Below are 17,308 nucleotides of genomic sequence, written 5' to 3' on the forward strand. Positions count from 1 at the left end.
TATGTGTTCAGCATCATTCAGAAGTCCAGCTGCAAGGAAACACCCCCATACCTTTCCCAGAGAGGGTGAAAAGGGAAAGGAGGAGAAAGGACTCCAGTGTGTGGGGAATTTGTAGCAGTAGAAAAGAATAAATGTCCATGGCCTGTAAAATAGGCCATACTTAGCACTCTTATTGGAGATCTTTTCTTTTGGGCAAAGTAAATGAAATACTTTCTCATCCTTGGACGAAATCTGCCAAAATCAAGAATTATATCTAGCAGTACTGTTCACAGTGTTCTGTCTAAAGTGAAACATGATATTCTCCAGGTCTATCAATTGAACACATTTAATAATCATTAGATGTATCTACACATGCGCCATTTAGTACTTGTGTTAGCTTTAAACTCATTGCTACTGCACTGTAGCGGCAGTGTCACACTTCATGCCCGCTGATGCTACATCGCTGTAGCAACGAGCTATATCAACATAGTGTCTCTTATAGACATGCCCACTATAACGCTAGGCAAGCAAAATGCTCCACATCCCCGCCTGTACTTCCCTAAATACTCATCCCTCTGCCCATAGTAAAACATCCCATACACCTAAAAGTAAAACCATGCCTAATCACTGCATGATTGGGCATATGTTCTATTGAATCAAGTTAACAAAATATATTAGGGCAAAACCTTTAGCACAAATCAGTGTAGTTCTACTTCAATGAATGGAAACACCACCAAGTTCACTAGTTTTTACATCTTGCCCAAAGTAATTTCTCTTTCATGACACAAACATAAAACTGAATTTGCTAAACAAGTTTCCATGGAGTTAAGCTTATGTTATGCAGCTGAGATCAAACATCAGCACAACATGGTCTAAAAAGGAGAAAATGGTGAATATATAATAATGTTCTGGACACTGCAATATTGGCAGTATGGTCAATGCTGATACATACTTGAAAAGATGTGAAAATTTGTGGTTCATGGGTTATAAAGATACCTTTCCTCTTTTCAGAATATAACAGTTCATGATGAGTGTTTCTCCTGTACAGGCCTCTTGTTGTTTCAGTGAAGGTAAACATGGTCTCTGGGATTCCTTATAACAGATACAGTGACATAATGCAAGTGATTCCATATTAATGGATGCAATGAATCTGCATTGTCTGCCTTGTGGTAGATCTCACTATCTGCTATCTGTATTGATCTTATTGATTATGTATCATGATAATACAATATGATGCATCAAGAAAATAAAAGAGAGGAGGGAAGGAAAGCTTTTTCCTAGACAAATAGCATTCAGCTGCTCCCAATATGGCCGGTATTTGGTTGAATAAAGCCAGGTGGCCTGATTTATCTATATCTGTAAATCTATTCTTAGTTAAAAACTATTGTTTATATAGACAATTAAATGAACCTAAAGGCATTTAAAACAAAGCAACTTCATTTTTAATGTCATAATAATTATTTTCTTAAGAAAAAATTAAATTAGGACTCTACTGTAATTTAAGAATTATGACTGGGATTACCCTGACCATGTATTACCTGCCAGAGAGGGTCCTTTTGTTCAGGGAAGAGTTCAAAGTATTTGTGAGCGAGCTGAACTGGAGGTAGAGTCTGTAGTTTTAAATTAGTCCAACTTTTAACAAAGTTGGCCAAATTCACAAAGGTGTATAACCCTAGGCGGTCATTCCCATAGTTGGACAAATGTGTCATGAAGATGCTGATCTGAAAGGGAAACAAAACTGTTTAGAAACTTTACAATAGCTGGACACCAGTGGATGCGGCAGTATCTGCTTGGAAGTTCAAGTCTTGTATTTCCCCACAATAACTATTACATAACTAAACTAGATTTGTAAGGAATTACTTTGGCACATTCGATGCATTGGATTGCTAACTTGGGAGCATGCCTTTTTGTGAGTTCTACAGCTCCAGCTTTGTCTGCATCTAGACAATTACCTCAAGGAGCATTTATTCACTCATCAACTTCCCCGTGAAATGCACATATTTTACAAAATAATTCTTCTATGTTGAACTGTATATTTCCTTTTTTTACCTCATGAAATGTCATGCTTTTCATGTGTACACAAGCCAGAATATTTGCTTTTCACCCAAAATATAGAAATTTTACAATTATACTAGAAAGACAGTACTAGTGGTCCCTCCATATTCTGGCCAGCCACAACCACCCCCAACCAAGTATCCCCAATGTGAGCAGGAGTATAATATGTACCATATATATTTAAATACAAGATGAGTTTTTTTTCCCTAATTGGCATAGGAGAAACAGCCCCTTGTTTTATAATCGCATGAAAGGAAATCTGATTAAAAACACCATTTATCATTAAACTGCTGCCAAAAGCAGCATGTGCTCAGTAATGGAAACCGACTATGAAGTTGATTAAATACAACCATGACTATAAGCATGACTATAAAACATATGGCCAAAATTGAGCAAACACGCTGATGGGAAGTTACCACAAGGACAGATTAGTGCAACCCATCTGAATTAGATATGTCATAGGGCTCATTAAGCACAGTCCCCTGCACTGCTGACATTTTTTCAAGTCATGGTGTGCCACTACACTGATTACATATTTACTTCCTTTTGACAGCTGAGCTGTGCCTTTCTTTCCCATTTTCAATGATTCCCATTTCTGCATCAGCCTAGCAAACATCACAAAACAGGGCCCAAACATGCCACTCAGGATCCCTCTGTTGCCCCCTCTCTCAGCCTGCAGCATGTGATTAGCGTGGCTTTGCCCTCCATAAGCTGAAGCTGAACCACGTTGCCCTGCACTTCATCTGCATATCATATTTTGGAGGCTCCCAGGACTCATGACAAACACACTCCAGGCATGGGTGGGGGGCTAATTAATACGTGGATTCTTTGTGGGGGCATATCTGGAGTACAGACACATACTGGAATATACACACATACAGTCACTGTGGCTTGAAATCCTGTTGACTCTGCTGGGGCCCAGCCCAATGAACTATATGATAAATCACAAGCCTTTGGTTTTGGATTAATAGCTATGGATCTCATTGACTAGCATCATAGATATCAGTGTATGATACTAGTCTATGAGTTAATGTTTTCAAATTTGCTCCTCACTTCCATTTGCTCAGGGAGAGCAGGGTCTGACAGTAAGAAGAGGGGGAAAGGGTTGACGAAGGAAAAAGTTGGTGGAAAGCAGAGAGCAAAGAGGCTACTTGATCCCCAAGATTTTATTTTCCCTGCTGTAGCAGTTTAAGGGGGACAAATTCAAGGCAAACCTCCAATAATTAGATTCTATACCTGGAAAATTATAAGAAATTTATAATTTTTCCATATATAGAATCTAATTATGGGGTGGGGGGGATCATTTTATAATTGGGGGCATCTTCTATTTAAGTAAATACAGTAAAAAAACTTTTTCAAAGATGTGACTGGGTTATAGAACATTATGCCTTAACGATGTGTACCACATTTTAAGGTCTAATCCTGGCCACTCACATGATCAGGGGACAGCAGGGCAGGCCCTATGAGGAGAGGCTAAGGGACCTGGACCTGTTCAACCTTCACAATAGTGGCCATCTATAAACTTACCAGGGGGACCAGAGGAGAATAGGTGAGAGACTATTTCCCTGAGCGCCTCCCAGAGTAACAAGGAATAATGGCCACAAGTTGATTGAGAGCAGGTTCAGGCTAGACATCAGGAAGCACTTCTTCACAGTCAGGGCGGCTAGGATCTGGAACCAGCTTCCAAGGAAAGTGGTGCTGGCTTCTACCTTAGGGGTCTTTAAATGAGGCTTGATAACTACCTAACGGGGGTCATATGAGCTTAACTTAGTGGGGGTCATATGAACCCAGTATTCTTTCCTGCCCAGGGCAGGGGGTTGGACTTGATGATCTGCTCAGGTCCCCTCTGAGCCTACATCTATGAATCTATGAATCTATGGTTTCATGAAACTTGTAGAAGACTGAGGGAATGGACCTATTATCAGGTTTTCATGGAGATAAAACTTGAGCAGAGACTTTTTTCCATGTCCTATATTCCTCTATCTGTTGCTTTTCTCCTGGGTCCAAACAGGCAAAATTCAGTCCAATGTTTTTTGATAGCTCAGTATGACCTCCATTGGTTATGAATTTGATGATATATCTGAATCATTCACTATGTTTTGGACTTAAAATGATGGGTGCACTTTACAGAGAAAATGTGAAAACATTCCTAAAATGTTACCTAACCCAATTTCAGGTTTGTTTACTTAAAGATAGCAAGTCAGCTAGAGAATTTATTCTTGGAATCCAGAACTTTCAAGCTTTTATGAATGATGATATCTCAAGTAAGATATCACAAATAGATTGAATTTCTTCTTCAAAGCAATATGCTTTCTTTTTATTTATCAACCTTATTTTGTTTCTCTTTAACATGATCACTGCTTTGCAACATAGCATTTTAAGGGATAAAAAGAGGAATTTGTATGAACAGTGTGACGAATAACTTTGTATAAAGATATAAAGACAGTAAATTAAAATTCAGGACTGCAAAGGCATTAATTTATAACTTAAGTATTCACTGTTTAGCTTTATAGGATGCTATCAAGTAAGTTTTTACTACTTGTCTACTTTATTCAGTGGACTAGCCTTAAATAGGATGTACATTGACAATGGAAGTTAATAACAGAATTTTCAAGAAATGTATCCCAGTGGTAAATGATCATCATACATTTCCCTTTGTTTTCAGCTGAATGGCTGGAAGGTTACCATGAAAGAACATGCATCTGATCACAATAAGCACAAAATAACTAATCTCACCAACTGCAGTTAAGAAATAAGACATGTCATGAAGTGCATTTCTCAGTAATTATACCAGGATTCAGATAGTGTTATTATGAGGTAGGAGGTGGCAGGCAAAATTACTTTTAAATGTCCAGGAAATGCAGTGATCTTCAGGGCACGTTGACATGGAGATTTGCATTTTACCCACCCGTCTTAATGTTATTTCAGGAAGGAAAATAAAAAGAAAATCCTGTCATGCTTGTGCATTTACTTGTGCAATTATAGGGGTGGATAAGGCATCCACAGCCAATGAAATTTTCACCTTAACCATAGTCCTGTGCACCAGTCATAGCAGTGAATTAAGCCTCTTCTTCACATCAAAGAAAATGACTTCAGTGCTCCTAAATGGGAAACATACACCCCAGTATAAAATCCCAAACCAGAAGCAGCTAGATACCTGAAGGACACATACTATTCTATCAAAGTGCCACTTACATGGTAAAATATATTACAGGAAACTAAGAGATTTGGCATCACACCTAGCTATTTGAATGAGGATGAAATGAGAATAAATGATGAGGTGATGTGGGGATTCAGCAGATTAAAGATTAAACACGCCAGGATGCTTAATGATGCTGGTTTTTTTTTTTATCCATAGGGAAAATATATATTTCTTCTATATATATAGCATGGGTGTACTCTGACATCACTAGGTGCAGCTACTCATGCAATTATTATGAAACAAAAAACTCTGGAGCCATTTGAACCAGAGGAAACTGGTCCTGGGTGCAGTGTCTACACATGTGCCCAGGATAACAGTGATTTGAGCTGGGATGGAGCATCCCTGGGTTGGGAAGAAGTATGGGGGGGGGGTCAGCCTTGGGCTCTGGGGAGCAGTGTTGGGCAGGGGTGGGGCTGCCTGGGACATAAGGGTGCTAAAGTGTGGAACCATGTGGCTAGACAGCAGGCAGCCCCCACACTTTAGCACCCTCATGCCACACCTAGCCCATCACCATCTACATGTGCATTTTAGCACAGTTAGTTCCTCTGCCGTAAGATAGTACAGTGGAGTTATTTAATTTACTGCTCCCTAACACCAGTGCATGTGTAGACAATGATGCTTTACTGCAGAGCTAATTAGTCTACTCTGCAGTATCTCTGTATAGGTGCACCCACTCATTACAAGGTAAAGTCATGCTGAGCATGGCAGCCCTTAATTTTTAGGGACCCTGGTGCTAGGTGGAGCATACAGTGCCCAGCAAGACATATGGACTGTCTAGGGAAAGTTAGGTACCTAAAGAAAGGGATTAATAAAAACATGCTGAGCCATCTAAACCAGCTACTAGGAAATACCAAGGAAGAGAGCTGTGCATTTGCCCTCCCCTTTATGAGGACTTTGATGCCTAACTCTGCACTGGAGGGAAGCACTTACATCTGCTTAGTATTTATTCATAGGCACAAACCCTATTCTTCAGTTAGGCATGTAAGCAAGGTCAGTTCATACTCAGAGGAAGAAGAGGAATAGGAACTGCAACTTGAGTCTTCTATAGCCCAGCTATTTGACCTAATGACTGAACATTTCTCACACCTAGGACTGGCATTAGACTGGTAGAGAGTTATACACAGGATAAGAAGTGCTTCTCTCCTTTTTCTCCACCTGAATGCCAACCAACTTGCATAACTTAACCTCATGGCATCCCCCATGGTTTGGGACTGTAGGCAATTGCCTTGACTACTTGCCCAAAAAATGGTTCTGATATGGCCCAATAAATATTTACTTATTTAGGCAATGGGAGCAACTCCAACAAGATGACTGAGCATGATGCATGACAATGGGCTGTGTTTCTCAAATATTATTGCATTCTTCTGAGAGATGGGAGACCCTAAATAATACCCTGCTGTGAATCAGGCAGAGGAAGAGTTTGAACCCCACACATCTAGGGTATCTAGTGGCTAAAAGGGGGAAATGCTTTTTTTTGGCTATTACTGGTATAAAGTTAGATGTGATCTATGCACATATGTACTGGGTCTAGCTCTGCAAGTGAGGAAGGCAGGAAAACATTTATTTAGTGAATCTTGCCAGGACATAGTTGTGAAATAGGCCCTGAGCAGCCAGGGACTATCACAACTCACCCAATTCTGAGCAAACCCAGCAGCTGGCATTTAGGCACTGACAGTACTTTATTCGGAGACACTTAGGCTATAAGAGAATTTAGAAATCACCAGGTACAAGTTTGTTTCTGGAGGATTAAAAGCATGGATTTAGAGGCCTATGTAGAGGTGTTACATTTAGATCACCCTAACCAAAGTTAAGGCGGTGTAAATTTTTCGGTGGGCAAGTGTTCACAGGGCTTAGGTCACCCTAAAATGGTGCCCTCAATCTAAAGTTAGTTCTGGTCAGGGGTGAACTAACTTTATGTTGGCAAGGGGTTAACCCAATCTAGCAAAGGTTACCCCAGCCTAGGGAACACCTGCATGCATTCACAGCATATCCCCAGGGGTGGGAGAGTCCAGCCACTCTCCACAGCCCCTCTGGCCAAGCTATTTTTACCTCCCTGCCAGCCCACCCCGCCTCAGATGAGGCAGACCCCCTTGGACCTGCCAACCCCCTGGACTCACCAACTACTCCTGAACCCGCCAGCCTATCCTGCAGACCTGCTAACCCATGCACCCCTGACTGCCTTGCCTCTAGCTGCCTGCACCTCCTCCCAGCAAGCAGCAAATGCTTGCATGCTCTGATCCCAACTCATGTTTAGGTGGCTTAAACTAAAACCTGTTCACACCCTAGGTGTCCCTTATGAATCTAGCTCTACATCATTAGTAACCAACTATTCATTTCATCCTGATCCAGGAAAGATAAAATCAGTGGGACCATTTACAATATTTTTGAGTTAAGCACACGCATGAGTGCATAGCTGCAGCAAGGCCAAAGTGCTCAAGTTTCAAGCCCTCAGGGAGCAGTGATACTGCTGACCAAAAAGGCTGCATGCCTCTTACTCTGCCTTTTACAGTAACTGTAGGATAGAAGCAGTGAGCTTTCCATTTTGACCCCTGTAGCCCAGCCAATGTGCCATTCCTTTCAGAGTGGGCCCACAATGTTTAAAAACATGTCCATTAGTTTGTTACATTATTTATAAGGCTTTTAGTACTTCTATAAGGCGAAGATGAATGGAACTTAGGCGAAAGTGTCCCTCATGGCCCATCTGCAATGAGTTTGCAATGTACCCACTTTATTCCACAAAAAGTAATTTATTCTTCATTTTTATTCTGTTCTGTCTTCTCTGAGCAGAGACTGGCAACAGTACAGCATTAAAAAAAAACACCCGAAGTTGGACTATGCTTAAATTACCAAATGCAGGGCTTACGCACTTTGCATTTTAGAATTATTTGACACAATTGGGGTATACATTAAAATATCCAAAGCTGTTCACTGGCGCACACTCCTGAATTTCTTAGCTATTAATGAAATAGTTAATCTGTTTTATGTGTATATTCAGTTTATTAGAGGTTGTTTTTCTTCTGTGAAAAAAGTCCAGCCCATGAATGTGTGACAAGTATTTCCTATAAACTATTTAAAAATGATGAAAATGAAAGCATTTATAGGAAACATTAATAGAGATGATTATCTTATCTATGAAGCGCCTCTTGTTTCTGATGAGTGTCAGAGTCTGACAGTGATATTTAATAGTCTTTTAGCAAATAAAGTATATGCCAGTAAATCCCATCTCTCTCTTTCTCTTTTCCCACTCTGAATCGTACAGATTATTTTCTGTGAAAATGTACAATCATCAGACCCTTCAGAAGTTTAGCTCATTTTAATTTAACAATTTAATTAGGGCTGTACCCAAATCCAAACCTCAAACCTGAATACATTTGAACCCTGAGAAAGTTTAGATCCAAATTCCAGGCCCATTTCTCTATTTAATCTGCCCTTGTGTTGTCCTCTTGTTAGAAGTGAAAGCAAAGATTAGTTTATAAAATCACAGTTTACTGTTTAATGCTTCTTTCCAGAGCAACAGAGAATGATAACAAACCTCCATTTATGGTGTGCATTGTCATGAAAATGGATTTTACCTTCAGTGCTTCTATATGTAGGAGAAAATAATGTTTTGGAAAATTGCTGAGTTGGCACAAAGCCATTAAAGGCATCTGGGGATGACAGTGGTAGTGGTTCAATGTATAATATTTTTGCACTGCATTATGGTACTGCATGTGGTCATCAAGAAAGAACTTCTGTGCAATACACAATATTCCTGCCTAAAGAAGACCATGATGAGTTAGAACTGATGAAGGCAATATATGTTTCCTCCTCTGTTTAAATTAGTAAGTACTATCAGTCAGTAGTTTAGGCTATAACCTTGTTGTTATATTTTCCATAACAAAGCATGTTATGAAACGCAGAATAATAATACACTATGGTGATTTACAGTGATTTAAGGATAGCAATTTTTTAGAAGAATCACAAGATGGTACTTTGTGTAGTGATCTAACACAAATGCTGCAAAGAAAGAATCACTGCATATCTCAAATTCCTAACACTGGCAAGGGTTCAGGGTTAAAGTTGAGCTAACCTTACATTTAATCGTACATGAACAATATGTACTAAATTAATATAATATACAGAAAGCTACTGAATAAAACCCCAATTGTCACTGCAATAAACGGATTAAAACCAATTGTGCATTTCCTTACTGTAGAGCTGGTGTTAGGCTTATTTTGTTCACTGTGGTGTAAGTGCCCAGAATGCATACATTTTACATGAGAGCACAGTTCAAGTAGTCCCAGAATTTGTACTGACATACTATATAAACTTAACATCCAACAATAAACAATTCAGGAGCACAGTTAATTAAGTAGGGAAGGCAAAATGAGGATTAAGTGCTGGATTAAATGGAGTTTCAGAATTTTTTCCTCTCAACTTTCTGATTTCTTCTTCTCATACTGCACCACCATGCGCTGCACTTCAATCTCTCCCTCGCACTTCAGACTCATGCCAGTTTTTAAAATTTAGTCTTCTCTCTGTCTACCAAAGCCAGTCTTAATTTTTTCTCCTTTTCCATTTTATGTTAGGTAATAAGGACAATACGGTGTGCTATACTGTTGTTCACCAGTAGATCCCAATGGACTTTACAAAGGAAGTGACATTCTCTAGATGTTACAGACTAGGAAACTAAAGTATAGAGAGATGAAGCAATTTACCTTGGCCACTCAACAGGCCAATAACAGAACTGGATGACGAACCCATATGTCTTGGGTTCTTGTCTGATGTTCTATCCCAGTGGTCAACAACCCTGGCAGGCTACAGGCTGGAATGATTTAACTTGGGTAGAGGCAGGCAGCCAGGTAGGCACTACGGGGCTGTGGACACCACCTCTTCTCACAGCACGGGTGGGGAAGTAGGGGGAATGTCTGCTGCACTGCTTCTCCTCACTGTGGCACAGGAGAAGGCCCATCACTGAATACCAACAAGGCCCTCTAGTACCAAATGCTGCGAAAGCCCTGCACCTATGGAACACATCCAATGGCTCTGCAGCCCGTAGATTGTAGGAACAGAGCACCATACATGCTCATCCAGAAGGAGAGGAGTAAGACTCTCAAAAGCAACAGAGTCTTCTTCCAAAGGACTAAGAGATCTCAACACAGGTTGCTGGTTTTTTTCTTCAATAGGACTACCCTCTGTCCAGTGAGAGACAAGTTGTCCTACATCACTGGAAAGAGAAAAGGAGCTTAAGGGCATTGGCAAACATTTTAATATTGGTATACATCCAATTTTCATATTGTAATCCTCCTTTTTATTTGCCAGAGATGTTGGTATGTCTGTAGTTCCTACTGAGTAGGCATCCAACCTCACAGAACCAATACTACAACTATTGCTGACTTGACATGTTGATTAGCAAACAGTTCTAACAAAAAGGCTCAGGCTTAAATTGATCCACCCATCTATGATCAAGCACTTCTACTACAGCTATTACGACATCTACATGCCCTTTAACCATGGCCCCAAAATAGCAGAAGAAATTATATGGCTTGTGCTGGGAAGTTTTTCTGCAAGTGATGATAAATATTTTCCATGACTGTCAATTCAGCTCCTTTTATGAACACTTAATGTATTTTAAATACAATTTATGCTGGGGAAAAAGGTGAGTTGCAGTTCACGGACTAAGGTAGTTTTCATTGTACTGTTGCAACTGAGTTGTCCCTACTGATGTTCCATAATCCATGTTAATGGTCCCAATTAAGACACAACAGTAAAATTTCTTATCGCCTCTTTTCTAAAACAAACAAAATAATGCTACTGAAGTCCTCAGACCACTTGTGCATGTAATGTGTTATTCTTGTTGGCAAATTACATTTTTCCTGGAAGGGGGGGAAGGGAGAGGAAGAGTAGTTATTATATATTTCTTTTGTCTAACAAAATCCAACAGAAGCTACATTCTGCAAGTGGTTATTTACCAGCTTCCCAGATTCTCAGTCATAATATTTGGATAGTGAATTATTCACAAACCAGAAATGTTTTGACTTAAGACAGATGAGTATGTAAACACTAATCTTCCTGAATAAAGAAGCTGGGCAGCGACTTCATGAAGGCAGCACAACGAGGGCAGCTGTTTTAACAGAGAACAGAAGTCTCTTGCTGTATTTCAAAGAGCAATCGCTTGACGACCCATTTTTCTTTTCTTTCAGTACAGGCCTGATTCATTAAAATTGAACACATACTAAGCACAGTGTAATTAATTTTGGTGCAAAATTCTGGGGTGCACCATTTGTCAGTGGATTTAAGGTGCTTCAACCATGTCCTGAAGTAGCACTGATTTTGAAGGAAATTTCTCAATATAAAATACACCGTAAATGACTTCCAACTGATATGAACTTAATACATGACTTACTGGCAGCACCAAATGAAGCCTTCTTTTTGGTTTATTTACAACAGCTGCTGTTTGTAGATTTTAAGGGCTCAGACCCCAACCTGCTCCAAGTTCTTTATGCTGTCAAGACAGCAAAAAGCAACCAGAAACCTACTCTTGGACTAAGTACAGACTTTCAAAAAGCCTGAGGTGAAATCAATCTAAGTTATATGGTTTTCTGTAAGCAGCATAGTGTAGATCAGTTGAAAACAGGACACACGTTCATCCTCTAGTGCGAGGGGGTGGAGGGAGCAGGGGCAAATCTTAGACTGGGTGCCTCCATTTTTAATCTAGTGTACATGTACTGAACTTCTGTTTTATTATGGATATAGACCAACTTCCAATCACTTATATTGGTAAATGTGTAATGTATGCACCTGGCCTTGAGGTCAACCTCTTGTGGCATAATCCTCAGATGGCATAAAGTTTGTGTAGCCAGTGGTAGGGGATTCTAAACTTTCCCTGTGGTTTTAGATGAAGATGGGGCAAGTAAGAGACAAGTGGGGGACAGAACACATGGCGTTACTTAAGACTCCCATCTACAATGTCTCATCCATAGTAGTAGAATACATGATTATCAGAACTAAGACTTATTATGTAGGCTTGTACAGTGGCTAACACAATAATGCTCTGATGCCTGACTAATCACAAGAAGCAATATGTGGTAGGTGTGGTTATGTGACTGACAATTTCTAGCCACCTGTTCTGTTCAGTTTTTAGAAGCAGCAGCACTGAGATGAATAGTTCATAACTCAGTGGGTGTGTCTACATGTGGCAATATAAGGTGCATTAGCTATTTTTAAGGCACATTAAAGGTGTAGGTCTACACATGCATACCTTTAATGGATCTTCAAATGATGATTTTAGGTTATTCATGCCTAAATTTGATACCTGCAAAAGCAGGTATCAAATTTAGGTGCAAATAGCTAAAGTGCCTTAACACACATGTAGATGCACTAAAGAACATTACTCTGTGTATGTTGACTGCCTTGGGACTAACTTTAGTCCCAAGTCAGTCCGCACACCACATTAGTGTACTGTAGCACATGCACGTGTAGATGTGTGCCTAAATTGCCTTAATGTTCATTAGGCAACTGTGCATTAAGTTTAGGTGAGTGTAAAACATGTGTAGACACACCGAGAATTATTGCTGTAAGCCTCTCATGCAGTAAGGAAGACATCACTTCATTAATTTTATACTTGCTTCATGTTTTCTTTCTTCTCAGGTCTAAAAATACCTAATCATATGTAATAAAAATAGATTTTTATTATTATTAGGTTGGTTCACATTGGGTTTCTAGTGGTGTCTTTCTAGGGTTGTAGTAGCTGAATCATATATGTTGCTTTTTAGTGTACCAGTTCAAAGAACATCAAGGACAGTACAACAAGGACAAGTGCAGAATATTGGACTTAGGGCACAAAAATATCCAGCATGCCTACTAGCTGGGAAGTGACCCTTTCAGCAGCACAGAAGTGGAAAGGGATCTCAGAGTCATAGTGGACTCCAAGATGAACATGAGTTATCAGTGTGATGAAAATCATCAGCAAAGCTAACTGCTTTATTATGCATGAGCAGATGCATGACAAATAGAACCAAGGAGGTGATACTTCCCCTCTGTGTGGCATTGGTCAGTCTGCAGTTGGAGTACTGTGTCCACTTTTGGGTGTTGTACTTCAAGAAGGATATTGATAGACTTGAGAGGGTTCAGAGGAGGGCCATTCATATGGTTAGGGGCTTATAGGACAAGCCTTCCAAGGAGAGACTGAGGGATCTGGACCTCTTCAGCCTCTGCAAGCGAAGGCTGAGAGGTCATCGTGTGGCCACCTACAAATTCATTAGGGGGGCACAGCAAGGGATCAGGGAGGCTCTGTTCACTAGGGAGCCTCTTGGGGTAACAAGAAACAATGGTCACAAACTGACAGAGAGCAGACTTAGGCTAGGTATCAGGAAAAACTTCTTCACGGTAAGGGTGGCCAAAATTTGGAATGGGCTTCCAATGGGGGTAGTGCTCTCCCCTACCTTGGGGGTCTTTAAGAGAAGGCTGGATAGGCATCTGGCAGGGATCATCTGCCCCCAGCACTCTTTTCTGCCTAGGGAGGGGGTCGGACTCAATGATCTGTTGAGGTCCCTTCTGACCCTAACATCTATGAAACTATGAATCTATAAACATTATAACTGAAAACTAAAATAGTAATTTCTATAAATATAGTGAAACTTGTCGATGACTATGTCAAAAACTAAATAAATGGATGCTTATGTTAAAAAAAATGTTAGATTTAGCTAAAATTTAGATATGCTTCATTTTTCTAAAATTTAGGAATATATTAGTGAGGAGGAATTAAAAATGACAATTAAAAGGCTCATCTTAATATAATTGTAAGTGGGAATCATTTAGAAGCACAGGGTCTGCTTCTAAACCATCAGACATTCTATTTTGTACTGACAGAGGTAGTGCTACAAACTTGGAGCAAATGCACTTTATATTTATTCATGCATAAAAAAGAGAGCTTATTTTTTCTTTAAGGTTGCTTACAAACATTAAAAAAAACACAACCATACTTTACCAGAAGAAGCATCGTGTTAGTTGGACCTGGCTCCGCAGCATCTGTATAGTTCAGGTGCTTCAGCAGGGTTTTTTGGCACTTTTATCTAATAGCTATAAATGCATGTGGCGTTTATCGGTGACATTATCAGCTACACTGGTCAACCCCCCCCCCGCCCACCCCCACCACGCCAACCGGGCAGAACAAGCCAAGACCTAATAGCGTTGATTTTCCTTTTATCAGTGCTGATCTGATATGGACTGGCACCTCTACTAAATAATCTGGCCCTTTGGAACCTAAAGTAAATTGAAAAGCAACTTTTAAAAAATGAGACAAAGTAATTTTAGGATTCTACTTTTAGGAATATTTATATAATTCGTTTGTATAACAGGTTCAGAGTTGTTGTACTTTAAAGCATTTATCTTTATAAAGGGCTCTTCTGGATGGGACCTCAAGATAATTGGCCAGCTCTTCAGTGGGGGTATATCATCATAGCTCTGTTGAACTTAGCATAGCCACTCTGGTTTATATGCTGGTGTGGAGATTGATTGACTAAAGATCGACTAAGGTTGTTTTTAGTGCATTTTCCAGTAGTTGTTAGCTGTCAAAATTACTATTGCTTAGCTCGACATGTAAAAATGAAAGAAGCACCAGATTTTCTGGTTATTCATTCAATTGAGTGTCTGTTTGCATCCAGGAATAAAATCTCTCAATAATGACTGGAAACTGACTTTTAACACTCCAGTATTAAAATGGTGACTCAACCAATACTGCCAGCACAGAAGGACAATCTGAACCAGCCTAATTATCTTAAACATTGCAATCAAATATTGCCTCATATCTTTATTATTTATTTATGTTGATATTTAAAAATGTGCCTATCCATCGATTTAGCACTTGCACACTAAAAAAATCAATTACATAACTTATGTATAAATGATGTGCTCCACCTTCTCCCATCAACCGTTCAATAATTAAACAGAAAGAATATTACCCTTAACATCCTTACTTGCTGCTCAATCCACCCTGCCTTAGAAAACCAGGAGCAGAAATAGACCTTGCAGGGTTTTTTGAGTGAATGTTTTTGCTGTCAGAGAGTTAGCTACATTCCTTTTTCCTGTCTTTACTTAGCATTTCTTTTCTCCCATGTGCCTACACCTCTTAAATAAAAATTTAGCACAAGGAAACAAAAAATTAAGGCAAGTAAAAGACTTGGGGATACATTTTTACCCTATACAAAATGAAGTTGTTTTGTAAGAGATGCATGTAAGAGCATTAATATTATAAGGAAATGAAAAAATCCATTATAAATGACATTTAGTAGCGTATTTATTGCCCTCATGACACTCTCTCCCACATAGATGTTCCAGGGCAAAATGAATTTTACTAATCTGTCTTTTTTCATCGTGGTAAAAAACTGGTATACGATTGTACCAGGACTTGGATTGAGATATCAGCATACTGTATTTTCATGTGTGTATATAGTGTAACATTGTTCAGAAATGCAAAACAGTCCAGAGACCATTTACTAATACCATACTTTGAGGGGCTGACCAGGCAAATACCTCTTTCAATTTCAGTTTTTTAGGATGTTTGGTATCCTGACAGAGCACTGTTACAGATTGCAGCCTTCCCGGTTTGCACCTCTTGAGCTACAGTCCCAGTCACTGATAGGGAATCCCAGAACCTTTGGACCCCTTAACTGCACAAACTGCTACATTAACAGAAAAAGCAATCCAAAACTGAGATTTGGTGTTGGCAAAGCACTAATTTTAATAATGACAAATTGTTTCTCTAGAATTCAGCACTATTCATATTCATGATCCATCTACTACTGAAGCAAAGTAATTTATATGCCTGAAAACAGTTCCTTTACTTTTACTCTATTCCCCTTCTGCACATCTTTTTTTATTTTAGCATCCTTGACAGCATAATCAAATATTTTCTAAACAAGTTTTCTCTAAAGGAAGAGCCACAAAGGCAATATTTGGCAGGAAATGTTCTTGTCCTTTGATTGAAGGAGAAAAAAAGGAGGCTGATTGTATTTTATTTCCCTTGCCCATATTCATTGTAGTGGTCATGTTCCACCCTCAGTGCTCCTACTGATACCACTGGAAATGCTCTTGTCTCAAAAGTAGTATATGGCCTTATTAGAGCAGTACAGGCACTGTACTATATTTGTGTTACTGTAAGATCCTCAATGCAACAGAGAAAATGCTTTCTGATTACCTGTAAAAGCCTTCCATTTTTTCTCTGTTTGGTTAGTCTGATTAAATGAATTCTTATTATATCCATAAAACTTCTGTGCCCTGTTTCCTTTCCTGTGAGACTGAAGACACTGTTTTAATACTTATCCAATCCTCATTTAAACAAGTTATAAATCATTGTTATGCATAGTATTTAGCTCTTGTGGCTACTTTTTAATAGTCCAACAGTTTTTCTGCTTTTATACATAGTTTATGTCATTGATGGCTATGAATAAAGGTGCAAAATGACAGGAATTCCTCTTTACTAATCGTGATTTTTTTTTTTTAGTAATTATCTGTAATGTTATGTTTTTTTCTTTTTTTGTTCTGCATATAAACTGTCATAGGAAAAATGACTTGTGCCTTTTGTGTCATTAGCAATCTTATGGTGGCACTGTGTTAAGTTGGCATAAGTAACTAGACTTTTTCTAAGCTACTTAATATTTTAATAGATATATAGGCACACTTTTCAACAGTGCTTGACAATACATGGACCAGGGGTCAAATCAAAAGACTGCTGAATTCTGTCCAAGTGTTTCCTCACTGAACTGTTTAAAGTCTTTTCAGAAGTCTAGAAGCAATTCAAACCTCCATTAATATAAGACTGGCTACTCACAACATTTTGCCTGGGACTAATACTTTCTTTTTTGGGGGGAAGTTATGATGTAAGAATTTGCTTTGCTGTCAACAGTATTTTCTCACTGAGTGTTTGTACAAGATGGTGAACAAAAAAATTATTCTTATCCCTGAATAGAATATAAGCAAATGGACTCTGACTTGAGGCAGCAGGATAAGCAGGAGTTTATCAAATGAGTAGGGGTTTGTTGTCAAATGTCTTCCTTACTGGAAATAATATTATGGCCTATTTTATATATATAT

The 17,308-nt window shown here is 39.1% G+C and overlaps 1 protein-coding gene across 1 annotated transcript in view; it reads right to left on the reverse strand.

Annotated features, from left to right (window-relative positions):
- LOC102382193 (bifunctional heparan sulfate N-deacetylase/N-sulfotransferase 4) overlaps nucleotides 1–17,308 on the reverse strand; it is a 144,776-nt gene that overhangs the window by 25,537 nt on the left and 101,931 nt on the right. Inside the window, exon 6 of the mRNA XM_006035831.2 lies at nucleotides 1,518–1,700. Within this exon, the coding sequence (XP_006035893.1) occupies nucleotides 1,518–1,700 (183 nt within the window). The remainder of the gene's footprint in view (nucleotides 1–1,517; nucleotides 1,701–17,308) is intronic.

This window comes from Alligator sinensis, unplaced genomic scaffold (genome assembly GCF_000455745.1).
Source record: "Alligator sinensis unplaced genomic scaffold, ASM45574v1 scaffold1135_1, whole genome shotgun sequence".
Lineage (NCBI taxonomy): Eukaryota > Metazoa > Chordata > Crocodylia > Alligatoridae > Alligator > Alligator sinensis.